Consider the following 25,723-nt stretch of genomic DNA (forward strand, 5'->3'; position numbering starts at 1 on the left):
AGTTATACATAAAATAAATTCAATTATTTTGTGTTTTTAATTCTAGATTGTAGGGATGCTTATTACATGCTAAATGAGAGAGGTGGAGATTTTGTTGTCATTATGCTGTTCTTATTTTTGATGCTCAAAATTAAATATCCCAGTTTACAAAGATAGTATCTTTCTAGATCAACTTATCTTGTGTCTAGGTTTGGATTTTAAATTTCTTACAGCCCAAGTTCCATCTTAAAAATTTTTTAAAATATCTTCTAGAGGGCTTAGTGAGTATCATGCAGAATGTGAGCTACATGGGCAAAAAGGTTAACATTGGTCAACCCTTTTGTCCAGGTGACTTACAACTCAGGGACTTAGTACCTTTCTCAGATTAACTGACCAAGTTGTGATAAACTTGTATATTTTAGGTTTGTAAGTGGTGGTTTACAAATTAGCAGACCTAAGCCTGTTGCATTCTTTCACAGGAATGAAATCTATTTGGTAATTATTAGACTATTCTTCCCCTGTCAGGAAAAGACACTCTAATATATTTTGGAAAGGGGAGGGCTGGAGAAGGTAGACAGTTACTGAAAAAGCAACTATGAAGACAGTGATGTCACAATGATACAATGCATCTTAATCACTTAAAAATAATTGCTCCAAAAATACTTATTCATTAGCAATGATAGTCTCACACCACCATAAATACCTTAACTAATAGGGACACTAAGCATGGAAATGAGAACCCACACTTAATGTTGCATGCCTGTGCTCTGAGAACAGTCCTAAATGATTTTGTTAATAATTGCCTGACAGAAATATATCTGTACCTAGCCCTTGTTGTCATCAGGCATGCACTGGGATGCTTGAATGTTTATAGGCTGAATTACAGCTCTTTAGTTCTTTAATTACATTTAGCGACTCCTCAAGTTATTGTCTGTTTTATTACGCTAAAATCCATTACAAGCCAAATTAACAGAGGTGTTCTGAGGCTGCAGAGGAATGGGGCATTTGCTTCCATTGCTGGAAATTAAAGATCAAGGCCACTTTAGTGAACCAGAAAGTACAGACCAGGCCTAAGACCATCCTCATGTTGGCTTGGTGCCCCCTGCATCACTCTGACAGATGAGCTATTTTTTACACATCATCTCCAGAAACGGAAATCTACCATGTCCCCGGGGAGCCATTTCACTACTTTATAGCCTTCACTATCAGCCAAGTCATCTCTCTATTTAACCTAAATCCTCCATGTCCTTCCTGTTGGAATTTATGACCATAGCTTCCTATTTGGTCCATAGCAGAAAATGTGGGCAGCAAATTATCTCTCCCCTGAGCCCTCCATATAAGTAGCAATGGCTATTACATCTATCAATCTACACTCTTTTCTCCAGCTATCATTGCAGAGCTCTCTAGCCATTTGTTAAACAATTAATTTTCAGGGCTTAATACCCAGGAGCGCTTTACTGAATTATGAAGCCATTCTGGTTTTTTTTTTTTTTTTTTTTTTGTGTTTGTTACTGGAGAGAGACACTCTCAGACAGAGAGAGTAGGATAGCAAACAGGGGGAATTGTCTTCAACCTGACCCATCCACTCCTTCAGGCAGTCCCGTTAACTCTCTCAGCTTGGGTGAAATGCAGTTGTCATATAAACACAGTGTTATACACCTCTTCCCACCTGGTGTCTTCTATTGCCAATTTTCATTTTTCATCCTGAAATCTGGCTGACTTGTTTTCACCCTTGCATTTTTATGATGTTCTGTGATAGTTTAGCTACCTTCGTTGTAAATTGCCTGTCATGTTCAGCATAAGTTTCTATGCTTTTTTTTTTTTTTTTGCAGAGGGTGGGGGAGTGAGGTGTCTTTCTGTTTCTTTAAAACCCTGCTTTTGAATGGCCCATTACTAAGAACAATGCACTTTATTTTCTGTTTTAATGCTTTATTTAGTCATCTAAGATTCTTACTAAATATACCATCATTTGAGTATGAAGCCATTTCTTTTCTTTTCCTTTTGTGTTTTCAAACAATTGTGGGTTACAGTTTTTTTTTTTTAATTGCATAAACATTGATTTAGAACACTGTATGATTTAGAGGAAGAGGATCACATCTCATCAGATGCATGCCACCACACCACACTCACCACCAAGGAGCCACAGTCTTCTACCATTGTCCACTGACCACCCCTTATTGTGTTCTCCCCTCTCCTCTTCCCACTCAGGTAGTCTCAATTCTGTAGTCACAGTTCTAAGATTTGTTAACTGGCTTGGTTCTGCCAGACCCTTTGTTTTGTTTCATTTTATTGAACACATACATGATACTACTGAACAGCTGACTTTCTCTTTCTGACTTATTTTCCTGGCATTCTCTCCTCCTTTTCCATCTGTCTTATCATAAATGGTGAGAATTCATTTTTAACAGCTTAGTAGTATTCCATCACATGTGTATGTATGCCTCATGTGTCCTTAGCCATGCAGGTTGTTTCCTAACCTGGCTATGTAAGTAGGGCTGCAAGACCCTAAGAGTGCATATATATTCCTTCAATTTAGTGTTTTTGTATTCTTCAGGTATATGCCTAGGAGTGGATTGCTGGATCATATGATAGATCAAAACCTCATATTGTTTTCCAGTTTGCATTTCCACCAAAAGTGTACATGTGTCCCTTTTTCTACATATCCTGACTAAAGTTTTGTTTCTGTTTTTTTTTTTTTTTAATATGGGTCATTCCCACAGGTATGAATTGGTAGCTCATTATGATTTTTGATGTGCATTTCCCTGATGATAAATGATAATTAACATTGTGATTGCCTTTTTGAAGTCATCATTTGTTACTCAAAACATCTAAGCCCATTGTCTTCATGAAAAATGTAGGGTATGTCCTCAGTGTATACATATCAAGCTTAATCCCAGGTAAATGTAAGAATTACTATAAAATTAAAAACCATGAAGCAGATAGAACACAGTGAAATCATTATCTCCTCTCAGACTGAAGGATTTTCTAAACATAAACTAGTTTAAGAAACAAAAATGGAAGTGGAAATAGATGGATGACAACATAATAACATCAAAAATCCTAGTGAATCAATATGGAAATAAAACTGCCCAGAGTACATAAACAATGCATAATTAAAGAAATTACAACTACTACTAAAAATAGGAATAACAATAATCTTTGCCTTCTAAAGATGAAATAGATCCTATCATAAGTGAATTAAAGTTAGAGCAATTATTGTTGAGATCTTATGGAAGGAATTTTATCAACTGAAAGATATTTATGTATATATTATTTAATTGTCTTTCCTACCTTGAGGATCCATAATCAAATGATGACATTTTCACTGACATTTGAAATTTATTAAAGTGTACCTATGACACAGTTAATCAGACTGATCAACATTTTCAGCCCAGAATGTAAATATCCTGTGCATTATCAAATGTTCTCATACACAGAGCAAATGCTACTGCAAATCGAAAAAGCAGGTAGGAATGAATAGTCTTGGTGGAAACACAAGCAGACAGGGAAAATTATCTTAATAACATTTTTCAGAGAGACAAGCAATACACATTCATCTTAGAAACAGCAAAACTGCAGATAATATAAGAAAATAAAAGCTGATTTTATTTATATTGCTTATTTTAGAATACTTCCAGTCATTTAACAGTGCCTTCAATACACCTTTTGAAATTAAGTTTGAAATTATATTGCACTTTCTGATATACATTTTGCCTCTAAAAAATAAGATCAAGAGCACTTTCCTTGCTCTGAAACACTCTTCACAAAGTTTTTTTTTGTATTACTGTATTATTTTTTATTGTATTATTATACCTAAAATAAAATTTCATTTAAATATCCTCATATGTTAGGGATATAGAATGTTTCCATTCTTACCCAGTTATAAATGTGTACATAGCACCATAATTTGTAGTTTTGCATTATTTCAGCTTCATATTAATTTCTTAAAGTGAAATTTCAGGCACAAAAATTTGCACAATGGTTGCATTTTGATTAATAGTGTCAAATTACCATCCAGAAAGTTTGAACCTACTTACAATTCTACTGGCAGCCTGGATGATGGATCAGTTTTTTTATGGCCTCTATAGTACTGGATATTATAATTTCTTCCTCTATCCAGCTATATTTCTCTACAAAATATAATTTTCTTAAATATTAAAATATTGTCAACTGGAAAAGCAATACCCCTCATGTTTTGTAACTTTCAGTACATATGTGTGGATTCATAAAATCTTCCTATGTATCTGGTGCCTATTTTATGCAAAAGGCAAGTCTTCAGCAGTAAAATTCCATGCTGATAAAATCTTTTGCCATCAGAGATCAGAACAGCAGACAGGCTGGAGACCACGGGGTTTATGGATTTTGTTCAAATCAGAAGGACAAGCTGAGTTTCCTATGTGACAGGACACAGCTGTGAGTAATTTATTTTCAGGGTTTAAAAAATAACAGCAGCAGTAACAACAAGACTAAAACCTATTTTACTTTATTGGGTGAGGTTATCACAGTGGCAACCCTGTCCTGCAGGGAAAGACAGAGAGAGGCCATGTTACAGGCAGGACCAACCAAGATGACACTGCCACTGAACTTCCACCAGGCACTCTCTGTCTCAAGAGAGAAAGGGAAATTCTTCAGGTAGATCTTCACTGCAGACCTCCCAATTGGTTTTCCCAGGAAGGTGTGCACTGAGGGTGGTTTGAAAGCCACTTTGGTCCCACATGGGCCGCTCTGATGGTAGTACCCACACCAGAAGGCCATGAGGTGGGGAGGCCTGGGCCTCTCCCTTTGTCCTGACCTGATGCTGCTTTCCCAGGTGATAATCCCACAAGAGCATCCTTCAGGGTCTGCATCTGGAAAGCCCCACATGAAGTAGGCTCTGAGGCTACTAGGGGGATGGAAGGTAACGACGAAGCAAATGTAGAAATGGGATCATTTCAGATAGTGCCAAGTGTCGGGCAGAAAAGAGGCTGTATGAGGCAGAGATCAGAGGCAGAGGAGGTAGGGCTGTTGTAGCCAGAATGGTGGGAAGGGTCTGCAGTGAGCACTGATGAGCTCAGGCAGGCCCAGTTGGAATAAGGCAGTGCATTTTAAGGTAGAAGGACCCATTCTTCCCTCATCCCTAAAATCCCAGAAATGAATTGCTTCTAATTTTTTTGGCAGCCTCAGTTGAGAAAAGCCTCAGAATTCAAATACATTTCCATTAAATATTCGATCAGCCAGGGGCCCAACAGAAAACGGATGGTATACTGAGAAAGGGGTCATTTGAGGAGAATGAAGTAAAAGGGCATCCCCAAAGACATAGAGAGGGGCCCCTTGCTCTTAGAGCAGGACTGGTGGGTTGCCACAGCTCCCTATTCTCTCAGGCTTGGAAGGGTAAGAGGAGGAAGTGGCCCAGCAACTTGGGCACACTCCCACAGGCCAGGACTGGGCCAGTCTCCTGATGTCCTGCCCCGCTGTCCCCCAAGTCTGGTTCTGCACCTATTGGCCACATCCAGCCTGAAGCCAGAGAAGCAGTGTCTGAAGACCAAACAGTCTAACCTCAAGCACCATTGAGCTTATTGGCTGAGGGTGAGGCTGGGGTGGCAGAGCAAGACTCCCCGCATTGGATAGGACTTGGAAGAAGTGACAGACCCAGCAGAGGCTGTAACCTGCCTGTCACAGGTTACCAATTTGTCTGTTGGAATAAAATTTATGAGCATATACTAAAATGATAGGACACAAAGGTATTAAACATCAAAAGTAAATGTTTTAAATATATTTTAATGTTTGCAATAAAAAACCTGGTGTGGTTAAGCATCATCTTATTTATTTTAATGTTATTTTAGTTATCAAAACAACTTAGTAAATTCAACTAATATAGAAATGTAAAACTCTTATTAATGCTTATATTTAGGCTGTTATATAAGGTGAGATCTTCAAAGCTGTATGCTATGTCCTTTCTTTCTCTTTGCTTTCTGTTGGATAAATATTGTTTTAAACAATGTAAAAATAAAATTTCTGTGAAAAAAACAGAGAGGCCCACCTCAGTATCTTTCTGGTCAGTAAGTAGCTTAGTCTAATTAATTCCCTCATAGTGATCCAAAGTCAGAGTGCAGTTCTTAGATTTTGGGTTAAAAAATGTTGGTGCCAGAAGGGATTATGCTGAGTGAAAAAGGCCTTAAAGTGAAAGACAAATACTGGATGGTGTCACTTATATGTGGGATATCAAGAAATAAATCTAAGGGTCAAATAAAACCAAACCAATAACAAACCATAGAAATTTCCAGAGGAGGAGAGAGCAGAATAAAAGGAGGGACAATGGGGCTCTCCCTGGTGGCACATCAGGTTAGGATGCAGCACGGCAAGCCAGCAGCAGCTGGCCCCGGAGGTGACCCACATGGCCTGGCAGACCTCTCCTGACCCGCCCGCTGCTTCCCTCAGCAGTGTACTTCATTGATCTGCCTGTTCTGCTCCCCACTCTGTCTTTGGTGAATCCTCTCACACCCTTCTCCCAGCCCCTGGTCTGTACCCCAGTTCTGTATGCATAAATGAATACATCTTTAAAGAAAGAAAGAAAACATCTATGCTGCTTCAAAATAAATGTTCAGTATGTGAGTTCTTTAAAAAAAAAGAGGGACTGGGCCCTCCCTGGTGGCGCAGCGGGTTAAAGCACAGCACAAAGAAGCTTAAGCCACTTCCACATGAGTTTGATTCCCGCCTGCCCCAGGGTGACCACATGGCGTGGCAGACCTCTCCTGACCCGCCCGCTGCTCCCCTCAGCAGTGTACTTCGTCCATCTGCCTGTTCTGTACCCCACTCTGTCTCTGATGAATCCTCTCACCCTCCGCATCTCTGGCCTGTACCCCAGTTCTGTATGAATAAATAAATCTTTAAAAAAAAATAAAGAAAAAAAGAGGGACAATGGCTTGTGGAGGCTGTGTGGGTGCCCCGTACTCCTGAAGGGTATGATCCTGTGCCTCTAAGTCATCCAGTATTGTAAACCAAATCTGAATGCAATGAACAATAACTACACAAGTTAAAATATTTGTTTTTATTGCTAGAAAATAAATGTGTAACGATTAAAAAAAAAAAAAGAATGATTACTCTTCCTTAGGGATTCTGACTTCACTGAAGATATAACTTAGAACAGAAGGTGTACTCATTTCTGAGATTACCACACCAGAATTGTAGTTGAGGCCACCGGAACTGTAATCTGGGAGAAAATGGTAAAATGATGACTGCAGAATAACAAAGGCTTGGATTGGATGTCAATATCTGTAATACTATGGGTTGAATAGGAGGTTTATGCTCCCTAAATGGGATGGTGTTAGCTTCTGCTGTTCTGCTGTTCGCATTCCATGGCACATGACTAAAGAGAATGACTTCCATAACAATACTGGTAATTGCAACCGGTCTGTGTCGCCTTTATGACCTGTGAACTGTTCTCTTTCCAGTGGATAAGATTCCAGAAGAGCAGAGTCACAGAAGGCCAAACAGCTGCAGAACAGTACAAATAGCTCTAATTTGAAAGGCATGATGTCGCCAATGGGAACAAGATTGCTGGCAGTCTTACTTTTTTTGGTGATTACAAAGTTGAGCATAGTAGTGCATGTGACTCTATATGAGGACTTGTGAAGAGCTTTTAAAAACAATTATGCAGGAGTGTTGGAGATTTTAATTTAAGCAAAAGGTATCTGTGGAGGTAAATCAAGAGCATAGGCTGGGAGAAAAATGCTGAGGGAGACCTTCAATCAGAGGAAAATATTAAGTGGGACTCCTGGGGGGGAGAGGCCTGTATTTGCTTGTCTGGGGTGGGCTAATCTACATAATTGACTAAAACAGATTGAACAGCTGTGAAATACAGCATTTGAATGTGTGGGTAAAACAAAATTACAAAAACTACAGGGTCACAGAACATGTCATGTATTTTCATAAGTTTGTAGAGGATCCTAGCTCATTTGGTGTATAAGAAATCAGCCAGTACTCCAGAGAAGCTAAATGATTTTATCAAGGTCAACTGGCCGGGTAGTTACAACAGAATAGTTAGTATGTGGACTCTGAAATCCAACATTCTAGATTCAAATCTCAAGTCTCCCATTCCTTTCTTTTGGAGATTCTCACTTTATCTTTCCTGTGCCTCAGTTTTCTCATCTTATAATATTGAGGTAGTAGAATAATAACAATAGAATAATTTTCAGTAATTATTCTATTATTCTATTAATCATTATAATACCTATCAATAACACTATTAATTGTGATGATACCTTTCAATACTAGTTGGTGTTTGGAACTTAGTAGATGATTAATTGAAGTATGTTTATTACTAACAAGATAACTGAAGTCATCCAACTCCTTCAGAGATGTTCTGCCTAAAATTCTACAAAAAAAAGCAAGAGCATATTGTTATGAGAGGGATGAATGTGAATCATTAAGTTTCTGAACTAAAATGATTGTGAGACACAAATAACATCAAAACTTCGAGAGACATAAAAGCAAAAAAAAAATTACCTTTGGTAGTTATAGATATGTTTTTTAAAGTTTAGCTCATGAACTAATGCTTCAATTTTGTAGTTGTATTTCCCCCAGCTGATGTTTTTATTTAGTTTGTGTTAAAGCTACAAATATACATATTTTCTGAGAATTAAATTTTTCCCATCTTCATTTTTCTTCAGTAATAATGCCTACTAATACTATAGTTTGTAATTAGAAGTCATGCTTTTGAGTAAATGTGCATTTTGAACAAAATAAAAACAGAACAAAATAAAGACATGCTGTGAATTAGAAAAATGTCTTGAATAGGGTTGGGTATAGACATCTGCTTTTCTTCAAAAACATACAGAGATGTTGAAAAACAACTTTTGTGTGGAAAAATTGGATGATTGTCTAGATAAAGAAATCAAACTAGAAGTCCAAGTCTCTTTGTTATAATAATCTCTGGTTGAAATTCTAGTTTCTCATATGGTGTAAGACACTTATTTCCCATACATTCTAGCTCAGAAAAAATTTCTGAAAGACCCAAAATATGTGATATTGATCATGATTCTATGTTATTTCCTATTGGCTGAGGGGTACAGAACTTACTATCTGTGTCATCTTTAAACTTGATTCAACTTTTTAGTATATGTGCTGCCGAATCAAACACTACACTTGGAATGATATGGTGGTGTCACAGCCTCTCAGCTAATGACAATAAAACATCCATTATGAATTTGGTACAAAATGCTGTCATTGCTGTTGTATTTTTTTTTACTTGATAGATGCCTTTAGTGACAACCTTAGGTCATGTCAGATTTTTAGTTTGCTTGCATCATGTCAGTATTTTATGTCACAAGTCATTTTCAATTGATAGTATCTAGTGACTGAGAAGAAAAGAGGCACATTTTCTCCTTTAACTGGAGAAAGTTATCCTTAGGTGAGTGAAGTACATTCGGTGGCTTCATTGACTGTGTGCTTGGTTTGAAGACAAAACTATCTTCCTGTTTCACAGTTGTCCTGAAACTTCACCAGTATGCCTCGATGATGAGTTATTAGCCTCATTTTAAAGACACTTTGTAGTAGGGTTGAGTTGTGTAAGGTCTAGTGGAGATGTTTATTAGGAATCCTGTAAACAAAGAGCTCAGTAAGTATGTTTGTTGCACTGACTTATTCCTGGAGATACTTAGCCCTGGTACACATCAGTGTCCCAAAGAACAGATTTTGATGCTTATCACTGAACATTTCTGATTAAGAGTCTTCTGTACAGGTGATTTCAGCTTTCAAATATATCTTAAAAAATTTTACATAAATTAATCAAGTATTTAATGTGGGAATTGCTCTAAAATCTCAGTTTGGTAGTGTTAATTATCATGATGTTCCTTTCTTTAATGATGATTTTTAATTTTGGGTTAATGGCATGTACCAGGCTTGGCAAAAGTGCTTGAAATACAAATAAGACAAAAATATAAGTGGTTCTAGACCTCAGAAAGCACAATGAAAAAGATTCATGTCTGTTACATTTGTCTGTACTTTGATCTGTCAAGTAGAGTTTCATGTACTCATACAGAGTAACTTTTTTTGTGTTAGGAAACTATTTGCTTCTACCTTTTAGTGTTAAGTATGTATTTAGCATATGTAACTTTATTTATTTATGAATATCAACAGATATAAGTGCGTATGTTTGGAATCAGTGTGAAAGCATTTTACAATTCTTCATGTATACAAATGCATACATGTGGTACTAGCAAATAAACATTGGTCTCTGAAGCTATCACTATATCTTACCTACTAGCAGATAGTAATAACTTGAACAAAAGTCACACTTCATTTTATGAGTTACAGATATCATTCTACTTTTGTCATCTCAAAAAAAAATTAGGATGGCAGGTTTTGAATTCAAATGTTCAGGGGAAACCAAGTGTTGGAGAATATTACTTGTTCCAGGTCATTCATCCTGATCTATATAATCAGGATTTCAAATGGAATGTTTTGGCTACAGAATTTCAGCTTTAATTCAGTGGGAGATACAAATGCCTGGTAAATATGGACTAGCAAAACATCTATATATACACTTAGTTTTATGAAGTGTATTATAGCATCAAAAAGAAGTAAAGCACTGGTGGAAGTATGAATGCTAGCTAAAAACACTTCTAATTTATTTTTAAAGCATGAATAGAAGCTCATTGCCTCTGCAATAGCATTAGTCAGTTCTTTCGTGGCTCACAGCATTAGTGTTCACAGCACTTGCTCACAGATGTTGGCTTCCATGAATATGGATCAGCAGAATGTGCGAACCACAACCTATAGTAGCAATTACAGACTTCACCTCAATGATACAGTTGGGCATCTGTTTATGGCTCTCTCAGTTTCTATCCAGTGTGTACCTTGTATCTTGTATGTCCTTTGTCTTCATTCTTTCAAATGAAATTAGCGTTCTCTTACTTCTCAAGACTAGGATATTTTTTTTTTCTATTTTACATTAATAGCATAGGAGTTAGGTATGCCCATCATTTTCAGATTTCTCTTCTACATAATACAGATTTCTGCACATTACTAGCAGTTTATTTTTAGCTACATGTTAAAAAGTATTGTGGACCAATGAATATCTAGCCAAGTAGCACAAGCTAACATGAATTGTCACTTTTTTTTAAAAAAAGATCTATTTATTTATGCTCACAGGACTAGGGTACAGACCAGAGTGTGGTGGGTGAGAGGATTCACCAGAGATAGAGAGGGGAGCAGAACAGGCAGATCAATGAAGTACACTGCTGAGGGGAGCAGCGGACGTGTCAGGAGAGTTCTGCCATACCTCGTGGGTCAGCTCCCTGACCGGGGATCAAACTCATGCTTCAGTGGCTTTGGAGAGCTTCATAATGCGATGCTTTAACCTGTTGGTGTCAACAGGGAGAGCCTGAATTGTCACTTTTTAATCCTGAGTATTGAATCAAATGTGAATGTTCATTTTTATAGAACTTTTAAAATAGTTTGTAGAATGTATGAAACTAAGTATATAAAGTATAGAATGTATAAAAATGAAATATATAATGTTTAAAATCAATGGAACAAATAAAAAATTATCAAATATAAAGTAATGAGGTAATTGCTGATCATATTTATATAATGTTAATTTAGTGGATTAAAATTTATTTACTGTTAAAAATGTAAAAAGAATTACTACAAATCTAAGACAAATTACAATTTTAAGTAAACAAGGGTAGGCAAAAAAGGCAGAAAATAATCTAAGTAAAAGATTTTTTCTATCAGCTAAATCAACTGCTTACTTCTATAATTCATTGTTGCCTTAAAGTAAATAGAACAAAGCCTATACTCTTAAATAGCTTAAGTTTATTGGAAGAAATGCATAGTTTTTAAAAGAAAAATAAGCAAGTTAAGAAATGGTGCTAATTGCTTGAAAGAAATTCACAGATAAAGAGTGAGTGCTAGGCAGGACAGCCAGGATGGGGTCACCTACTTAGTAAAGGCCGCTCAAAGGAGGTATTTCTGAGTCAAGGGATCAGGAAAGAGAACTCTGAATATCAGGTTGGCATACATTCTAGGCAGACAGAACACATTTAAAGTCCGGAAAACAGTGGACTGCTGTAGGAGATGGAGAGGGTTGGATTATTCAGGCCAGAGTTCGCTAAAGCCAAGGTGTAGGATTTTATTGGAAGAGTCACTACACATTTTTTAACCAGAGTAGTGATACAATCTAATCTACATTTTTCAGAGATTTCTGGCAGTTGTGGGAGACTAAACAGCAAAGGTTGTAACTTAGAGAGAGCATAACAGGCATCCAAGCAGTTGAGTCGGAGTGGCCAACAGGACTTGGTAAAGGAAAACAAGAAACCAAAGATGAGGGTGGGCCCTAAGATACTCAATTTTTATTAAAAAGAAAGCAAAGATTAAAGAGCCCAAACCTTATTTTGGTACCCAAAATAGGCACCAAAAACTACTTCCATGAAGTTCATCACTTCTCTTCCACCCTGCAGCTGAGCAGTGGGGCCCTCCCACCTCACTAAGGAATCCCTCCACTCGGGATCCTTGTCTAAGCTTTGCCCACGGCCTTTCCAATGGAAAGGTCTAAATGTGGACTGTGTCTCCCAAGCTGAGACTGATGTCATATTTTCCGTCCCCAACAAAGTTACAGTGACCTTCAGAATAGAATAGGTTAGGTTGCTCAAGCTCAATGTCATTTCTGCTCTCTAAATTTTTGAAGATACTCTTTTATGTTCTTTGGTATATTTCTTATAAGATATTGCTTATATATATATTTTGTAATATACTCTCTTGAAATTATCAATTCTTACAGAAATCTTGATAAAAATGTCAGTGAGGCAGTTACAATACCTACCTTGCAGTTTTTCATGCCCTAATGAACAACATTATTCATCAACATTATTGCTAAATCACTTAAAATGGTATGTGTTTTTTTGCTTGTTTTATACTTTCTAATAGATTAGTTTAGATTAGTGTAGTATAAAAACTTATAAAATAAAAGGGAAATAGACATTCACTTATTTCTGGTAAAATAGGACAGATGATAAGTGTTCTAAAGAAAATTCTGCCATCTCATAAGGGAAGCTGTAGGAAATCATGGGAATATGAAATCACTGAAGACAGAGCAAATCAGGTGGTAGATGAAAGGTGCTTTTGTGTTGTGTTAAAGCATCTGCACAGCACCAGACTTTGTAGAGCTGGGATAAAGTGGTAGGTCAGTGAAGACTGATGGGAGATTCATCTGGAGAGTTCTGAAAGAGGGAAGAGAAGATATGCATGAACAGAAGAGGAGGATCTGTGTCAGTATTCTCAGTCCCCTAGGAGGCACATAAACTAGAAGGCTGGCATTGCCCCGCCCACCAAACTATTGCAGAACATGGAAATATCTGTTTAATAAGGCAACATAATTTTTGTACAAGCAGGTAACAGTCCGTGTTTCAAGACAATATTGATTTAATCTCTTCACTTTGCAGATCAATGTAAAGCTCATAAAGAAAAACAGTTATCCAAGATTGTGATTTTTTTGTTGTTGTTGTTATCGGGCTTCTGAGGACCTCTTTAATAATTGTCCTTTTTGATACTTGGGTTTAATTTTTCTAATATCAGCTACATTCCAGTTAACAGTACATATTGTTATTTCTCTCCTAGAATCACAACCACAGCTGCTTGCATGATGGACCTAAGGCGGTACCCACTGGATGAACAGAACTGCACCTTGGAAATCGAAAGCTGTAAGTCTTTCTGGGGATCCAGCTAAACTGACTGAGTCAGCTTGGAGGTTCCCTTGAGGCTGAGACCTCTTACCCTGGTTCATGTCCCAACCACAGATCTAAAGTTTCTGCACAGAGCGTGGTATGGGGGGTACGTATTCTCTTGATGCTATTGTGACCCTCTTAGTTTCTTCCTTTAGTCCCTGGGTTACATGGACAAGAAGTAATCCAGCAATACAAGGAAGAATCAAAGGGCTTGGAGGAGCAAGGGCTGTTCTAGGCATTTGGACTATGGGGTTGGGGCAAAAAGCTACAGCACGCTTGGGAGAATGATGGTGGTGCCAGCAGGTTGACCTAAGATGCCCTGCTAAGATGCCTCTCCTACACATTACCTCTTCCAATTTAAAAATGAATGTAGCCTTCTGGGTTCATTATATATTCATAGTAGATTGGTGGACTGTTTCCCCTCCCCCTCAAGGGACTATTTTCAGGATCTAAATTTTTTTTTCATAGTCTTGCCAGAGGCAATATGAGAAACAAGACTGGTGTATGTGTGTGTGTGTTCTCTTTCCTGAGCTGACCTGTTTTGCACTATTGTTAACTTTCTAGGCCATAGTTTCAGCATCCTTCGTGACAGTTCTCTCCCCTGCTCTGTGGAGTGGGTGAAAACATTGATTTTATAACCAGGTCACACAGGGAGTTTGTTTGAGGTGGAAGAGATGTATTTTTTTTTTTATTTTATCGATCAAGTTCTTGCCATGTTTTCATACTTCCACCAAACAATCAGATGATAATTTTATATTTGCCTTTTGACAATGAGTAACAACTGCTGTGTGAATACTCTAAATCTTCACAAACAGCTATAACTGAGGCAAACAGCTCTAGAGAAGAAATAAGGCATTTTTGACACATTTTTGGTATTTTTCCATTAAAAAATGCTTTCTGGACTACTTAATTGCATGTGCAATAGAAGAAATTACTTTAATACTTTAATTTTCAAATCATCATCATTATATTCACATTTAATTTCTTGCCATAGTGAAACTGGTGGGTACGATTTTTATTATTATTTTTGTAACTATCTTTGGGATAACTTTGTGTTTTCCTAACTTCTGATAAAGTTCAAAATGTGGAATGATGTTCTTTCAAATTCAGATTCTTTGGTTGTTTCAAATTTTTGATGTAAGAATATTTTGGGGAAAGTATGTTATTATAGGATACCCATGAGTTTTGTGCTGGAGATAGATTTGTTTGGTGGTAGAATTTGATTGGAAGTTTAAACAATCATAATCATATTTCTTTCAAACTTCCCACAGTCCTCTCTGGTAGGCAAATAATGCCTATATATTTTAAAGAGTTGAAGACGAAGGACATTAGCAGCACTGTATTTCATGTGATTATATTATCATTCTGACATGAATACTTAATTATTAACATAATAATTCCTTAGACTCAAGGAGTTTTATAAAGGAACTTTTATAAAGGAGATTTTACATATCATATTTCAGTTCACAGTTACCCTTTTAGATCAGGTAGAATTGTTTGGGGGAGGGCTGAGTTGAGCTTTATTAAAATATAACTGGCATATATAAGGACTCTGTGATGTTTTGATGTACGTATGTATTGTTAAATAATCACCACAGTAAGGTTAGTTAACACATCAATTACCTACATTTTTCTTAACATAACTTTTAGATGAGAGTCTCATGAGTTTATTTTTGCTTCTGTTGTTGGTGTTTATATATCCAAAAAATACTAGCTTTTTAAAGCTTTTTTACTTTGGTTTTGCTAGGAATTTTATGATTTGCAGTCTTTAGTCTTTAATCCATTACAAGTTAATTTTTGTGAGCATGTAGCATAGGGACCAAGTTATATTTATTGTCACGTGAATACTCATGTTTTCCTAGCACCATTTAAGAGACTATCTCTCCTCCATTGAATAGTCTTGACTCCCTCATCCACTATTTGTGAGAATTTCTGATCACTGAGCAATTTGTTCATCAGTACATATGTTTGATTTTATGCCAGTCCCATATTCTTTTGATTATTATAGATGTGTAATATAGTGTGAAATCAGAAAATATGATCCCCCCAGCTTTGTTATTCTTGTTTAAATATGCTGTCTATTAGTCTCCTGATTCTGTGCAAATTTTTATACTTCTGTAAACAAATGCCTTTTCAATTTTGATAAGGATTACATTGAATCTATATGCAATTGGAAAATATCAAAAATTAAATAATATCAATTCTTCTGTTCTAGGAAATTGGACATCTTTCCAGTTATTTGTGTTTTCTTCAGATATTTTCATCAGAGTCTTACAGTTTTCAGTGTACAGATCTTTTACCTATTTGGTTAAATTTATATCTAAGAATTTATTATTATTTTTAGTGTAATTATGAATGGTATTGTTTTCTCTATTTCATTCCAGAAAGTTCGTTGGCAGAGTATATAAATACAACTGAATTTTGTATCTTGTAACTTTATTGAATTCATTTATGATTTATAATATTTTCTTGGCAGTCTTTAGGGTTTTCTCTATAGAAAATGACGTCATCTACAAGCAAAGGGAATTTTGCTTTTTCCCCTGATTTAGGTGTTTTTTATTTCTGTCTCTTTTCTGACTGTACTGGCTAGGATTTCAGTACTGAATTGTGTAGGAGGGTGAGTTTAGGTTATGTTGTTTTATTTCATTCTGAGAGGGAAATCTTTCAATTTTTCAGCGTTGAGTATGATGCTAATTGTGGACTTGCCACATATGGCCTTAATTATGTTGAAGTACCTTCGTTCTATACCCAATTTATTGTTTTGTTTTTCTTTTTGATTAGTCTCACTTGAGGTACGTCAACTTTATCTTTTCAAAAAAAAAAAAAAAGAAATTCTTTCCTATTTTATTTTCTCTGATTTATTTCTGCGCTGATCTTTGCTATATTCCTTATTTCTATAAACTTTGGACTTAGATTGTGTTTCTTTTCCTAGTTCCTTTTGTTATAATGCTTGGTTCTTTTCTTTACATGATTTTTTCTTGATATCTTTGTTTACCACTATTAATTTCCTATTAACTGCTGTTGATACATCCCATAAGTTTTGACACATTGTTTCCATTTCACTTGTCTCAATATGTTAATTTTTCTTTTGTTCTCTTTAATCTATTTGTTACTCAGAATTTTATTTTTTTATTTTCATATGTGAATTTTCCATCTACCCCACAGTTGTTGATTTCCAGTTTTATACCACTGTGGTCATAAAATACACTTGATTTAATTTTTTTCTTGAATTTGAAGGGATTTGTTTTATGGTTTAATATGTAACTAATCCTAGAAAGTGTTCCATATGTGTCCAAGAATAATGCATGTTCTGTTACTGTTGGATGAAATGTTCTGTATAGGACCCTTTAGACTGGTGTTCAGATCTGCTGCTTCCTTAAGTGATTTTTTTTTCTAGATGATCTACCCATTTTTGAAGGTCCAACTATTATTATATTTATTACTATTTATTTTTCCTTTTAGTTCTGGAATATACATTCCAATGTTGAATGCACACATACTTATTGACATTCTAGGTCAATTTATCCCTTTATTGTTATATAGTTAACATCTTTATGTCCTCTGAGCATTTTTAGCTTAAAGTCTAAAGGGTAGATATTATTTCTGTCTTTTCAACTGGGGAAACAGATTCAAAAAGGTAAAGTTATTACTTAAGATTTATAGTAATTAAGTGACACTGATTTTGTGCTAACATAGTAATTGATAGCTGACTTAGATCAATAATGCTACTGATAGTAGACAGACTAGATTAATGGTAAAGATCCCTTTTTTAAAATAAGGATATTAGCCTGTCCTTGAAGAAAAAGAAGGAGGGGAGGAGTTTGTTTTTAGTGAGGCAGCAACTCATTGTTACAGAGAATGAAATGCAGTGTTACACTAACACCTGTTCCCTATGTTATAATAGGTCATTAACTAAGCATATTAAAATGAGTTTCTAATCCTATCCCTCAGACAACTAGCTTTGAAGTTGATGCTTGACATTCTACCTTATTCATATATCCCTTCCTGTTAGGCAAATTCCATTTATGTATTTATTCTCACTTTCTTTCTCTTCCCATCATGTCACAATTCCCTTCCTCTTCTCCCTTCTCCTTACTTCTCTCCTATCCTCCTTGCTACCTATCTTTACTTCCTGTTCTTTCTCAGTTGTAAATTATCCTAATAGTGGGATCCTAAGTTATTATCACTTTGCTTCTGTAACAATTATTATATTGTGTTGATTTCAAAGGGGATAATATAACTTGATTCTGTGTAGCTCGGAGTAGGAGAATATCATAATTGTACACATTCTTCATTCATTAGTGTATTGATTCATTCAAGAATTTGCTCTTTGTTTAAATATTTACTGAACTAATTATTTAACAGGTATTATAATAATTTCTAGAGATATAATGGTGAATAGAAGTAGACAATAACCAGATATAATGGTGAATAGAAGTAGACAATAACCCTGTCCTTTATTTTGATGAGGGAGGTTGATATTATATGAATAATGTAATTGTGTATTAGGAAAGTGAATATAAAATTGTATTAGTGAAAAGTACTGCCTAGATGAAACAGTTAAAGAAAGACTAATGCAAGTCTTGAAATAAAGTATTGAGGATTCTAGATGGTCAGTATACCCTGTGCTTACTATATAGTTTTCTTAAATTTAGAGATGGAGAAGTTCTGTAGAATTAATGGGATTTGCTGAACTAAATGGAGCAAATATTTTATGCAGACAATAACTAAGCCTTTAATTGCCAAAATAAAAAATGGAAATATATCCCCAAGTATTCCAATTCTTTCACTTAACACCCATTTCTTACCTTTTACTTTCATGCTTGTTATCTGTGTGGTTGAAGGCAACTCATCATACTATGTGTCATACTATGTCTACACTGTAACTTGTACATATCTTGCTCTAAGACTGTAGGTCAGATTAGAAAAAAAAAAAAAAAAAAAAAAACAGTGGACTATTCATCTGTGGAATATTCCAGGGCGAAGTCTCCCTAAAGCACTAAATGGTAGCAAAGTGATGTACTTGCCTATATAAACAAAGTTATTTTGAGTGTTCTCACTACTTAGGAATAAGATGAAGTATAATATAGAAGTAATGAATTGTCCCAGGTGTGGTGATGCTTTGAAATGTAATGCTGCCACATAGAATTTTAGGAGAAAGCAAAAAGCTCAGATTAAAAAAAAAATATGTATTAAACTCAAATCACATTAACTGGATAATGTATCATTACACTACAAAGTCATTTGGCTTGGTCTAATCAGAAATGAAAAGTGGTTTAAGAAAGAGGGGAGGGAGTGAGGGATTACTACATATCTTTGAATTAGGACTAGCTCTATTATTGAGCCAGATCTGCTTTTCTGTCCCAGTATTAGCTATATGGCCCTCCTCTCCTTTGCACAAAGGTAAGGCTATTTTAGTTTTTAACCAGGTTCTAGACTCTTATGGGACATATAAAGTATTTGTCTAAATGGGAATATGGACCCATTGGCAGGCTGCTCATCCACTGAAGACAAAAGTTCCTATTTTCCACATTTGTGTGTTTTATCTCACCTGTGTATGAGGCAGCCTTAGTGTCTAGGAGACTAAGGTCAGTGTTCTGATTCTCAACAGTGGTTTTTCAGTCATTCTCAACACTAGGTCTCTGCAGTGGGTTAGAGGATTAGCCAACAGGCAACTTCACAAGGTTATGTCAAGGATTTACTGAGACAGCCAGTTAGAGTCTCTGCTCTTAAGAGTCTCAACAAAATCCTTCCATGATCCTTTGTGAAAGCATCAGAAACCTGTTTTTATCCAGCCTCTTGAGTCAATGATTATCTGTATGATGAGGGAAATGCCTGTTTCCTCATCAGTAGGGATAAAATAGGAGTAAGGCTGTTTACTGCATGAGTTTGTCCTGAGGACTAAATGAACACAATGAATCTAGCCCTTTGGCACATAGTAGAACAGCAATTTTGGCAATTAATAATAATTATTGTTATAACTTTCATTTTTTTAAGATTTATTTATTTGTGCATACAGAACTGGGGTACAGGCCAGAGGCTCAGGGGCGGTGAGAGGCTTCACCAGAGACAGAGTGGGGAACAGAGCAGGCAGATCAACGAAGTACACTGCTGAGGGGAGCAGCGGGTGGGTCAGGAGAGGTCTCCCACACCATGTGGTCACCTCCGGGGCAGGCGGGAATTGAACTCATGTGCAAGCGGCTTTAGATTCTCAGTGCTGTGCTTTAACCCGCTGCGCCACCAGGGAGGTCCATAACTTTCATTTTTATTGCATATCTTAAGAGTCCCATATTACCATAAATTTGCCATAAATATGAAAGAGCTAATAAATTCAGTCAAGGAGAAATCACAGCATATCTTTCTCAATTTTGTAGATTTTGTTTCTAGCCCTAGCTTTTATAATCCAAATAAGTCTCTGTCATTTGGGCTTCTGCTTCTTAACAGAATATCTCAAACATCTTTGCCTGCAATATAAATTACAATTTTTTTTTTACTTCTGCCAAAGGATAACAAATTAATAATACAAACAACACTATGAAGGGATTTAAAGCTCTTTGACATCTCTACTTGGATGAACTAGAAAGGGCATCCCACTTAAACTAATCCATTCATGGTTTTGTTAACATTGAAAATAACTAAAGATGATGATGGTCACTGTCCAAGCATCTAAAGCCACCTTATTCTGGGTAGTGAAAGGTCCTTGTGAGTGTATAAGAATGTCAGCATATAGATCTTCCTAGAGACATTCAGTTCACTTTAGGAAAGCAGAACGTGTAAGTGTGCTGGTCATCTGATTGAATTTCAATCTGGATGTCATATACAAACAACTTTCTGTCAGATGATGATGGAACAAAGGCCAAAGGCTTTATTTCTTTTCCAAAATTTCATTCTCACTCTTTTTTAAAGATTTCTTTAATTATACATCCAGAACTGAGGTACAGAAGATCAGCAGTGTAGGGGGAGGGAGGGCCGAGAGGATTCACTAGAGACAGAGTGAGGAGCAGAACAGGCAGATTGACTGACGTACACTGCCGAGGGTTGCAGAAGGCAGGTCAGGAAGGTCTGTCATGTCATGTGGGCGATCTCCTGGCTGGGGATCGAACTCGTGCTTCAGTGACTGTGATAGCTTCATAATGCGCCACCAAGGAGGACCTGCATAATTTCACTCTTAATAGTGTGTATAAAAGAAGTCAGTGTAGATGGACACATCAAATCTAATTGAAGGTTTTAATCCAAATTTACAATGGCACAGAGTCAATATTTTGGACCCAGGTTGTGCTTTGTACCTGCTGGTATTTCAGTAGATGCCCATACAGTATTTTTAAGAACATTGAGAAGAGTGCATTGTGTTCTGCCATTCCTAAGGTGAAAGTTGTAGCTGCCTCAGTGTAAGTATGTCAGTGGATTCCACAGTGTCTGTGCTAGAGGAAGTTCTGGTCAGACAAGGTCTGTGCTGGCATGGTATAGTGGATGAGAGAACTCTCCTTGAGCACCGGGAGCTGACAGGAATGAGTGCCTCAGACTAAGTGAACCAGTCACTTAGCTTCTTCTGACTGTAGTTCCCCATCTGTGCAATACTATGACACCTAATTGGTAATGAGCTAAGACAATAATCTTTGCAGTGCCTTGTACTGATACTTCCATGATTAGCAGCTGCTTTCATTTTGCAGTTTTATTTGAGTTTGTGCTCATTTAAGATCATAGACTTTTAAGAGGTAAATTTAGAAATCAGAAAACCAACATATGAATGATACATAAGCCATGGAGTATGAAGAACCTGCAGAAAAGTAATGAGTGGAAGGAGAAAGGGCATTTACACTGAGAAAGGGAACTTAGGACAGAGGGGAACAGTATCTGAATCAGATACTATTTTCAGGTAACCACAAAATTTCCTATTGAAAGAGCAAGCTTGTCTGCCTTGAGAGCAAAACTAGAATAATTGTAAAAGATGCCAAAAGTCAATTTGGGGATGAATGATTTTTCAGGTGTTTTATTTTTTTAAAAGAATGCTCATAGCACAGCTGGTGAAAAGTCTGGTAGGTCGTTGACATTGTAATATCATTTTCTGGGAAAGAACAAATTTTTGCATTGGGCAAATGAAGGAAATGTTTGATTTTTTTAAGAATCTCTGGGTAGGTAGTTACTTGGCACCAGCCAAAAATTGTGGAGCCTTAGGTAAGGGACAATTAGGTGAGCCCTGGGTTATATAAGGATGCAGGTCCAATCGGCATTTACTTTCAAGAAGCAATGAAAAACATTCCCTGCTATGATTTGAAGTAGAACCTTGTTTGTGGTTATTTAACTAGCCAGCTCTCTTTGCTCAGATTTTTCTTCACAGGAATACATTTTACAGTTGTTATCTGTGAGGAGCAAGACAAAGACCCTCACATTGCCCTGTTGTTCTAAATAACCTAGAACTTCCTTGGGGCTTGGAGCGCCTTAAGACTGTAAGAGCCATAGCAAGTTGAGAGAATTTGCATGTGCAAGCATGTATGCTTGTAAGGGTGGTGATATTAATAAATCACCTACTATGTATTTTAAGTCATCCTTGAATTATTTCAAATTAGAAAAATATGTGTTTTTATTCTAATGAAAAATGAATAGAATAAAGGGAGAAAGGATTTAAATACTTAAGGTGGACTAGAATTGCTGGACATGATAGATTAGATCAGTGAATTGGTACAGGTTACCTTTTTTATATCTATTTTATAAGGTCTGTCAAATAACAAGTAATAATAATCAAGTCCTACTTTGAATGTACTCATCTCTTAGTTGATATGTCCTGGTTTCAAAAATACTGAAATGTAAAAGAAACCTAGCATGCATTAGAGTTGAAGTATAGTCATGTTCTTTTTTTTACAAAGGAAACCGTCCTTAAGAGTGAAAGTCAAAAAGAAGCACAATTCATAGTTACCAAATTAGTAGCTCCCAGGCTCACAGGTGGAAATCTGCCTGCTTAGTTTATTTCCCTGATGGCTCCGTTATGCTGTTTCTGACACGGTTGTATTGTGAAGCTCTTTATGCCCTGTGTGTGGACCAGAGTTGCTGCCAGCTCCAGCAGAGTGTGAGTAGACTAGATTGTCTCAGCTGTGAATCAACAGATACCTTTGACACCTGAGTCTTAAGTTTAAAGAATGTGGGAAGAAACCTCTTAGCTGTAGACACAGCCCAGCCCCTTACTAAATGTTTGCCGTGTTGGCAAGGAAAGGGCATTGATATAAATGTTGTGCAAACCCTGGGTAAGTGGAAAGCACTGGCTTCTATCCTTCCCCGTCATGACCAAGCTCACTTGGTAACAGAATGATCCCAGAATCCAGGAGTCTCTCACCCTCTGCCATGTTGTCAGCATTGCCTTGAAGCTCCAGACATCACATACTGAAACTTCTGGAAGCTCCAGAAGGTGTTGGCTCAGGGCTCAGCATAAACTCAGACAAGAGCAAGGATAGGATCCCTCATGGTCCGTGGGTTCTTTTTTTTTAAGATTTATTTTATTTATTTATGCATATAAGAGCTGGGGTATAGGACAAAAAGGTGGGGACTAGAGGGTTAGAGAGTTCAGCAGATTCAGAGTGGGGAGCAGAACAAGTAGATTCACTGAAATACAGTGAGGGGAGCGGCCATGTGGGTCAGCTCCCTAGCCAGGGGTCGAACTCGTGCTACAGTAACTGTCAATAGCTTCCTAGAGCTGAGACTTAACCCCTTGCACCTCCAGGGAGACTACCATATGGGTTCTTAGAGGCAGAGCATTTTCTTAAGAGGCTGAATGAAGAGCTGAGTCCCTGGGGACACTGAGTGTGGATGTACCTCTGCTCAGAACCCCACTTTGTATTGTTTTTGAGGGTTTGAGGGTATGGCCCTCTTCTTTTAGGTTTCTAGACCAAAATTATCCTATAGCTTGGAAATTACCCACCAGAGCTAAACATCCAGCTTATGCACTCCCTGTACATTATAAATTTTTCCACGGCATCTCATGAGCAGAGGGCGGTGGGTGTATAAACTTGTTTACTTAATTTTCCTTTAGGCTCAGGCCCAGGAAGCATGCCAGCAATGCCATCATCCTGCAAACACTGTCTCCTCTTGACTGGGCTTCGTGTTATACTCATTCCTAATTAAGTGAAAATTCCACGCTGGTGGCTTTCTTAGCATTTCCAGTGAAGGCTGAAGAACACTCGGTGAAACCTGATGTGAACATTATAAGCCAGAGGCATAAATACACCCACATACCTTCCCCACAGCTTTCCAGAAGACTCTTCTTGTTTGTGTTGGATACTTGCAGCCCAGTGAGTTGCAACCCAGACAGGCTTTTCTCCCCGTGTTACCACTTAAAGATGTGTTCCTTTCAGTAAACTTTCAAAACTGCTGATTTGCACTGCCAGTCAGTATCTCTTTCTCATGATGGCCTCCAGAGCCCACTCCCCTGCAGCTAGAGAAATAAGCAGGATCCTTGTCAGCATTGAGTAAAGGCTTTTACCCTGTGTCAGTGTCCTGCTGGTGTCTCAGACAAAAACTCACCTCAGTCTCCCAGATGGCACCTACTCACCCTATTTTCTCTCTCCAAATGAGGATCTGGTGCTTATGCAACTTACACAAGCTTCCACAGGTTAGTAAGTAAATGTCCAGTGGGAAAAAAAAATATCGTGTGCTAGTTTAATTGGAAGGAGACTGAGTTGAATAACAAAAATCTTGGGGGGGGGGGGCGGTGACTGAAGAAACAGACTCCAGGCTGGGCTTTGAGCTAGAACCCCCATGAAAGCACAGCCTGGCCCTATGCCGTGAGGGTGTTTCTGCTCTTGCCAGGGATGTCATGAGTGCTGCAGAAATAAGAGAGTACCATCCTACCTGCTAGACCCAAAACATTCCACTTCTCGGTATCACTGATAAAATAGAGGTTGCACTCCACACCTTGCTTTTCACTCCATTCTCTGCAAGTTCATCTGATTGGTGCGGCTCCCATTGGGGACCATAAACCCAAGTGAGCCTTGAGACCTTTAGTAGTTAGTACCCAGTATCAAACAGCAAAATAAAGCTGAAATTTGAACCCAGATCCACCTGACATTAGAGCTTGTCTCTAAACATTATCCCTACCAGTGTGGCCTCATTTCTAACCCTAATGTCCTTTTTGTATCATAAATGATTTATTGGTAATAATTGAGTATATTAGACCCCATCTATGGCATTGTGTTCTTTCAGTGGACGTTTGTTATTGCCTTTGCCTGCTCCGTATCTGAATATTGAAGAACTCTCTACTTTATGAGGCAGACAGAACTTACACAACCAATACTGAAACAAAAAATGCCATACACTCAGTCTCCCTGGCAGTTAGAAAGCAGGTGCAAGACCAGATGCTATGGGTCCAGAACCTGGAAATGGCAATCTGTGCTGAACAGTGACTTGGGAAACTCTGGCCTGTGAGGGGTGGGGGCCATGGTGGTGACTGGGTGGAAGAGGGCGGGCTAGGCAGTGATGCATCTGCAGAGAACTGCTGCATCTCTCCCTGGTAGAGGTGGCACTAGTGAATTCACTAGGTTGCCCTTGATGCTCTAGGCAGTCATAGGCATTTTCCCAACTTCATAGCCTAGGTTTCTGGCTTTTAATGTCATTCAAATGGTGTAACAAATGGCTTTTTCTATTTAATTAACCAAAGTCAGTTTCTGTTGTTTGAAGCTAAGAACCTTGACTGAAGAAAGGATTATGACTTGTATTATCTTTTCTCTCCCGTATTACCTGGAGAAGATAGGTAGTAAAGATATTATTCATCCTATAATTCATCTCATCAGAGTTTATTCTAGATCCAGGTCCTCCCAAAACAAAATATTGAAATTAGAAATTCCCCAATAGATATGTCCCTGTTGGGATATGTCACTCTCCTTGTCCCCAAGCCATTTTACAAGCAATTTAAATGAAAATCTTATAAACTTCATTTGAATTATCCTGTGGCTATGATGGAAGGATGGATGGATGGATGGATGGATGGATGGATGGATGGATGGATGGATGGATGGATGGATGGATGGATGGATGGATGGATGGATGGATGGATG

General features: G+C 37.4%; 1 protein-coding gene across 2 annotated transcripts in view; it reads left to right on the forward strand.

Annotated features, from left to right (window-relative positions):
- The window catches only part of LOC101624732 (gamma-aminobutyric acid receptor subunit beta-2), a 141,527-nt gene that overhangs the window by 21,564 nt on the left and 94,240 nt on the right, over nucleotides 1-25,723 (forward strand). For both annotated transcript variants that reach the window (XM_012730187.1, XM_012730188.1), the window contains exon 2: nucleotides 13,576-13,658. In XM_012730187.1, coding sequence (XP_012585641.1) covers nucleotides 13,576-13,658 — 83 coding nt within the window. The remainder of the gene's footprint in view (nucleotides 1-13,575; nucleotides 13,659-25,723) is intronic.

This window comes from Condylura cristata, unplaced genomic scaffold, assembly GCF_000260355.1.
Source record: "Condylura cristata isolate star-nosed mole 26May11 unplaced genomic scaffold, ConCri1.0 scaffold00026, whole genome shotgun sequence".
Classification (NCBI taxonomy): domain Eukaryota; kingdom Metazoa; phylum Chordata; class Mammalia; order Eulipotyphla; family Talpidae; genus Condylura; species Condylura cristata.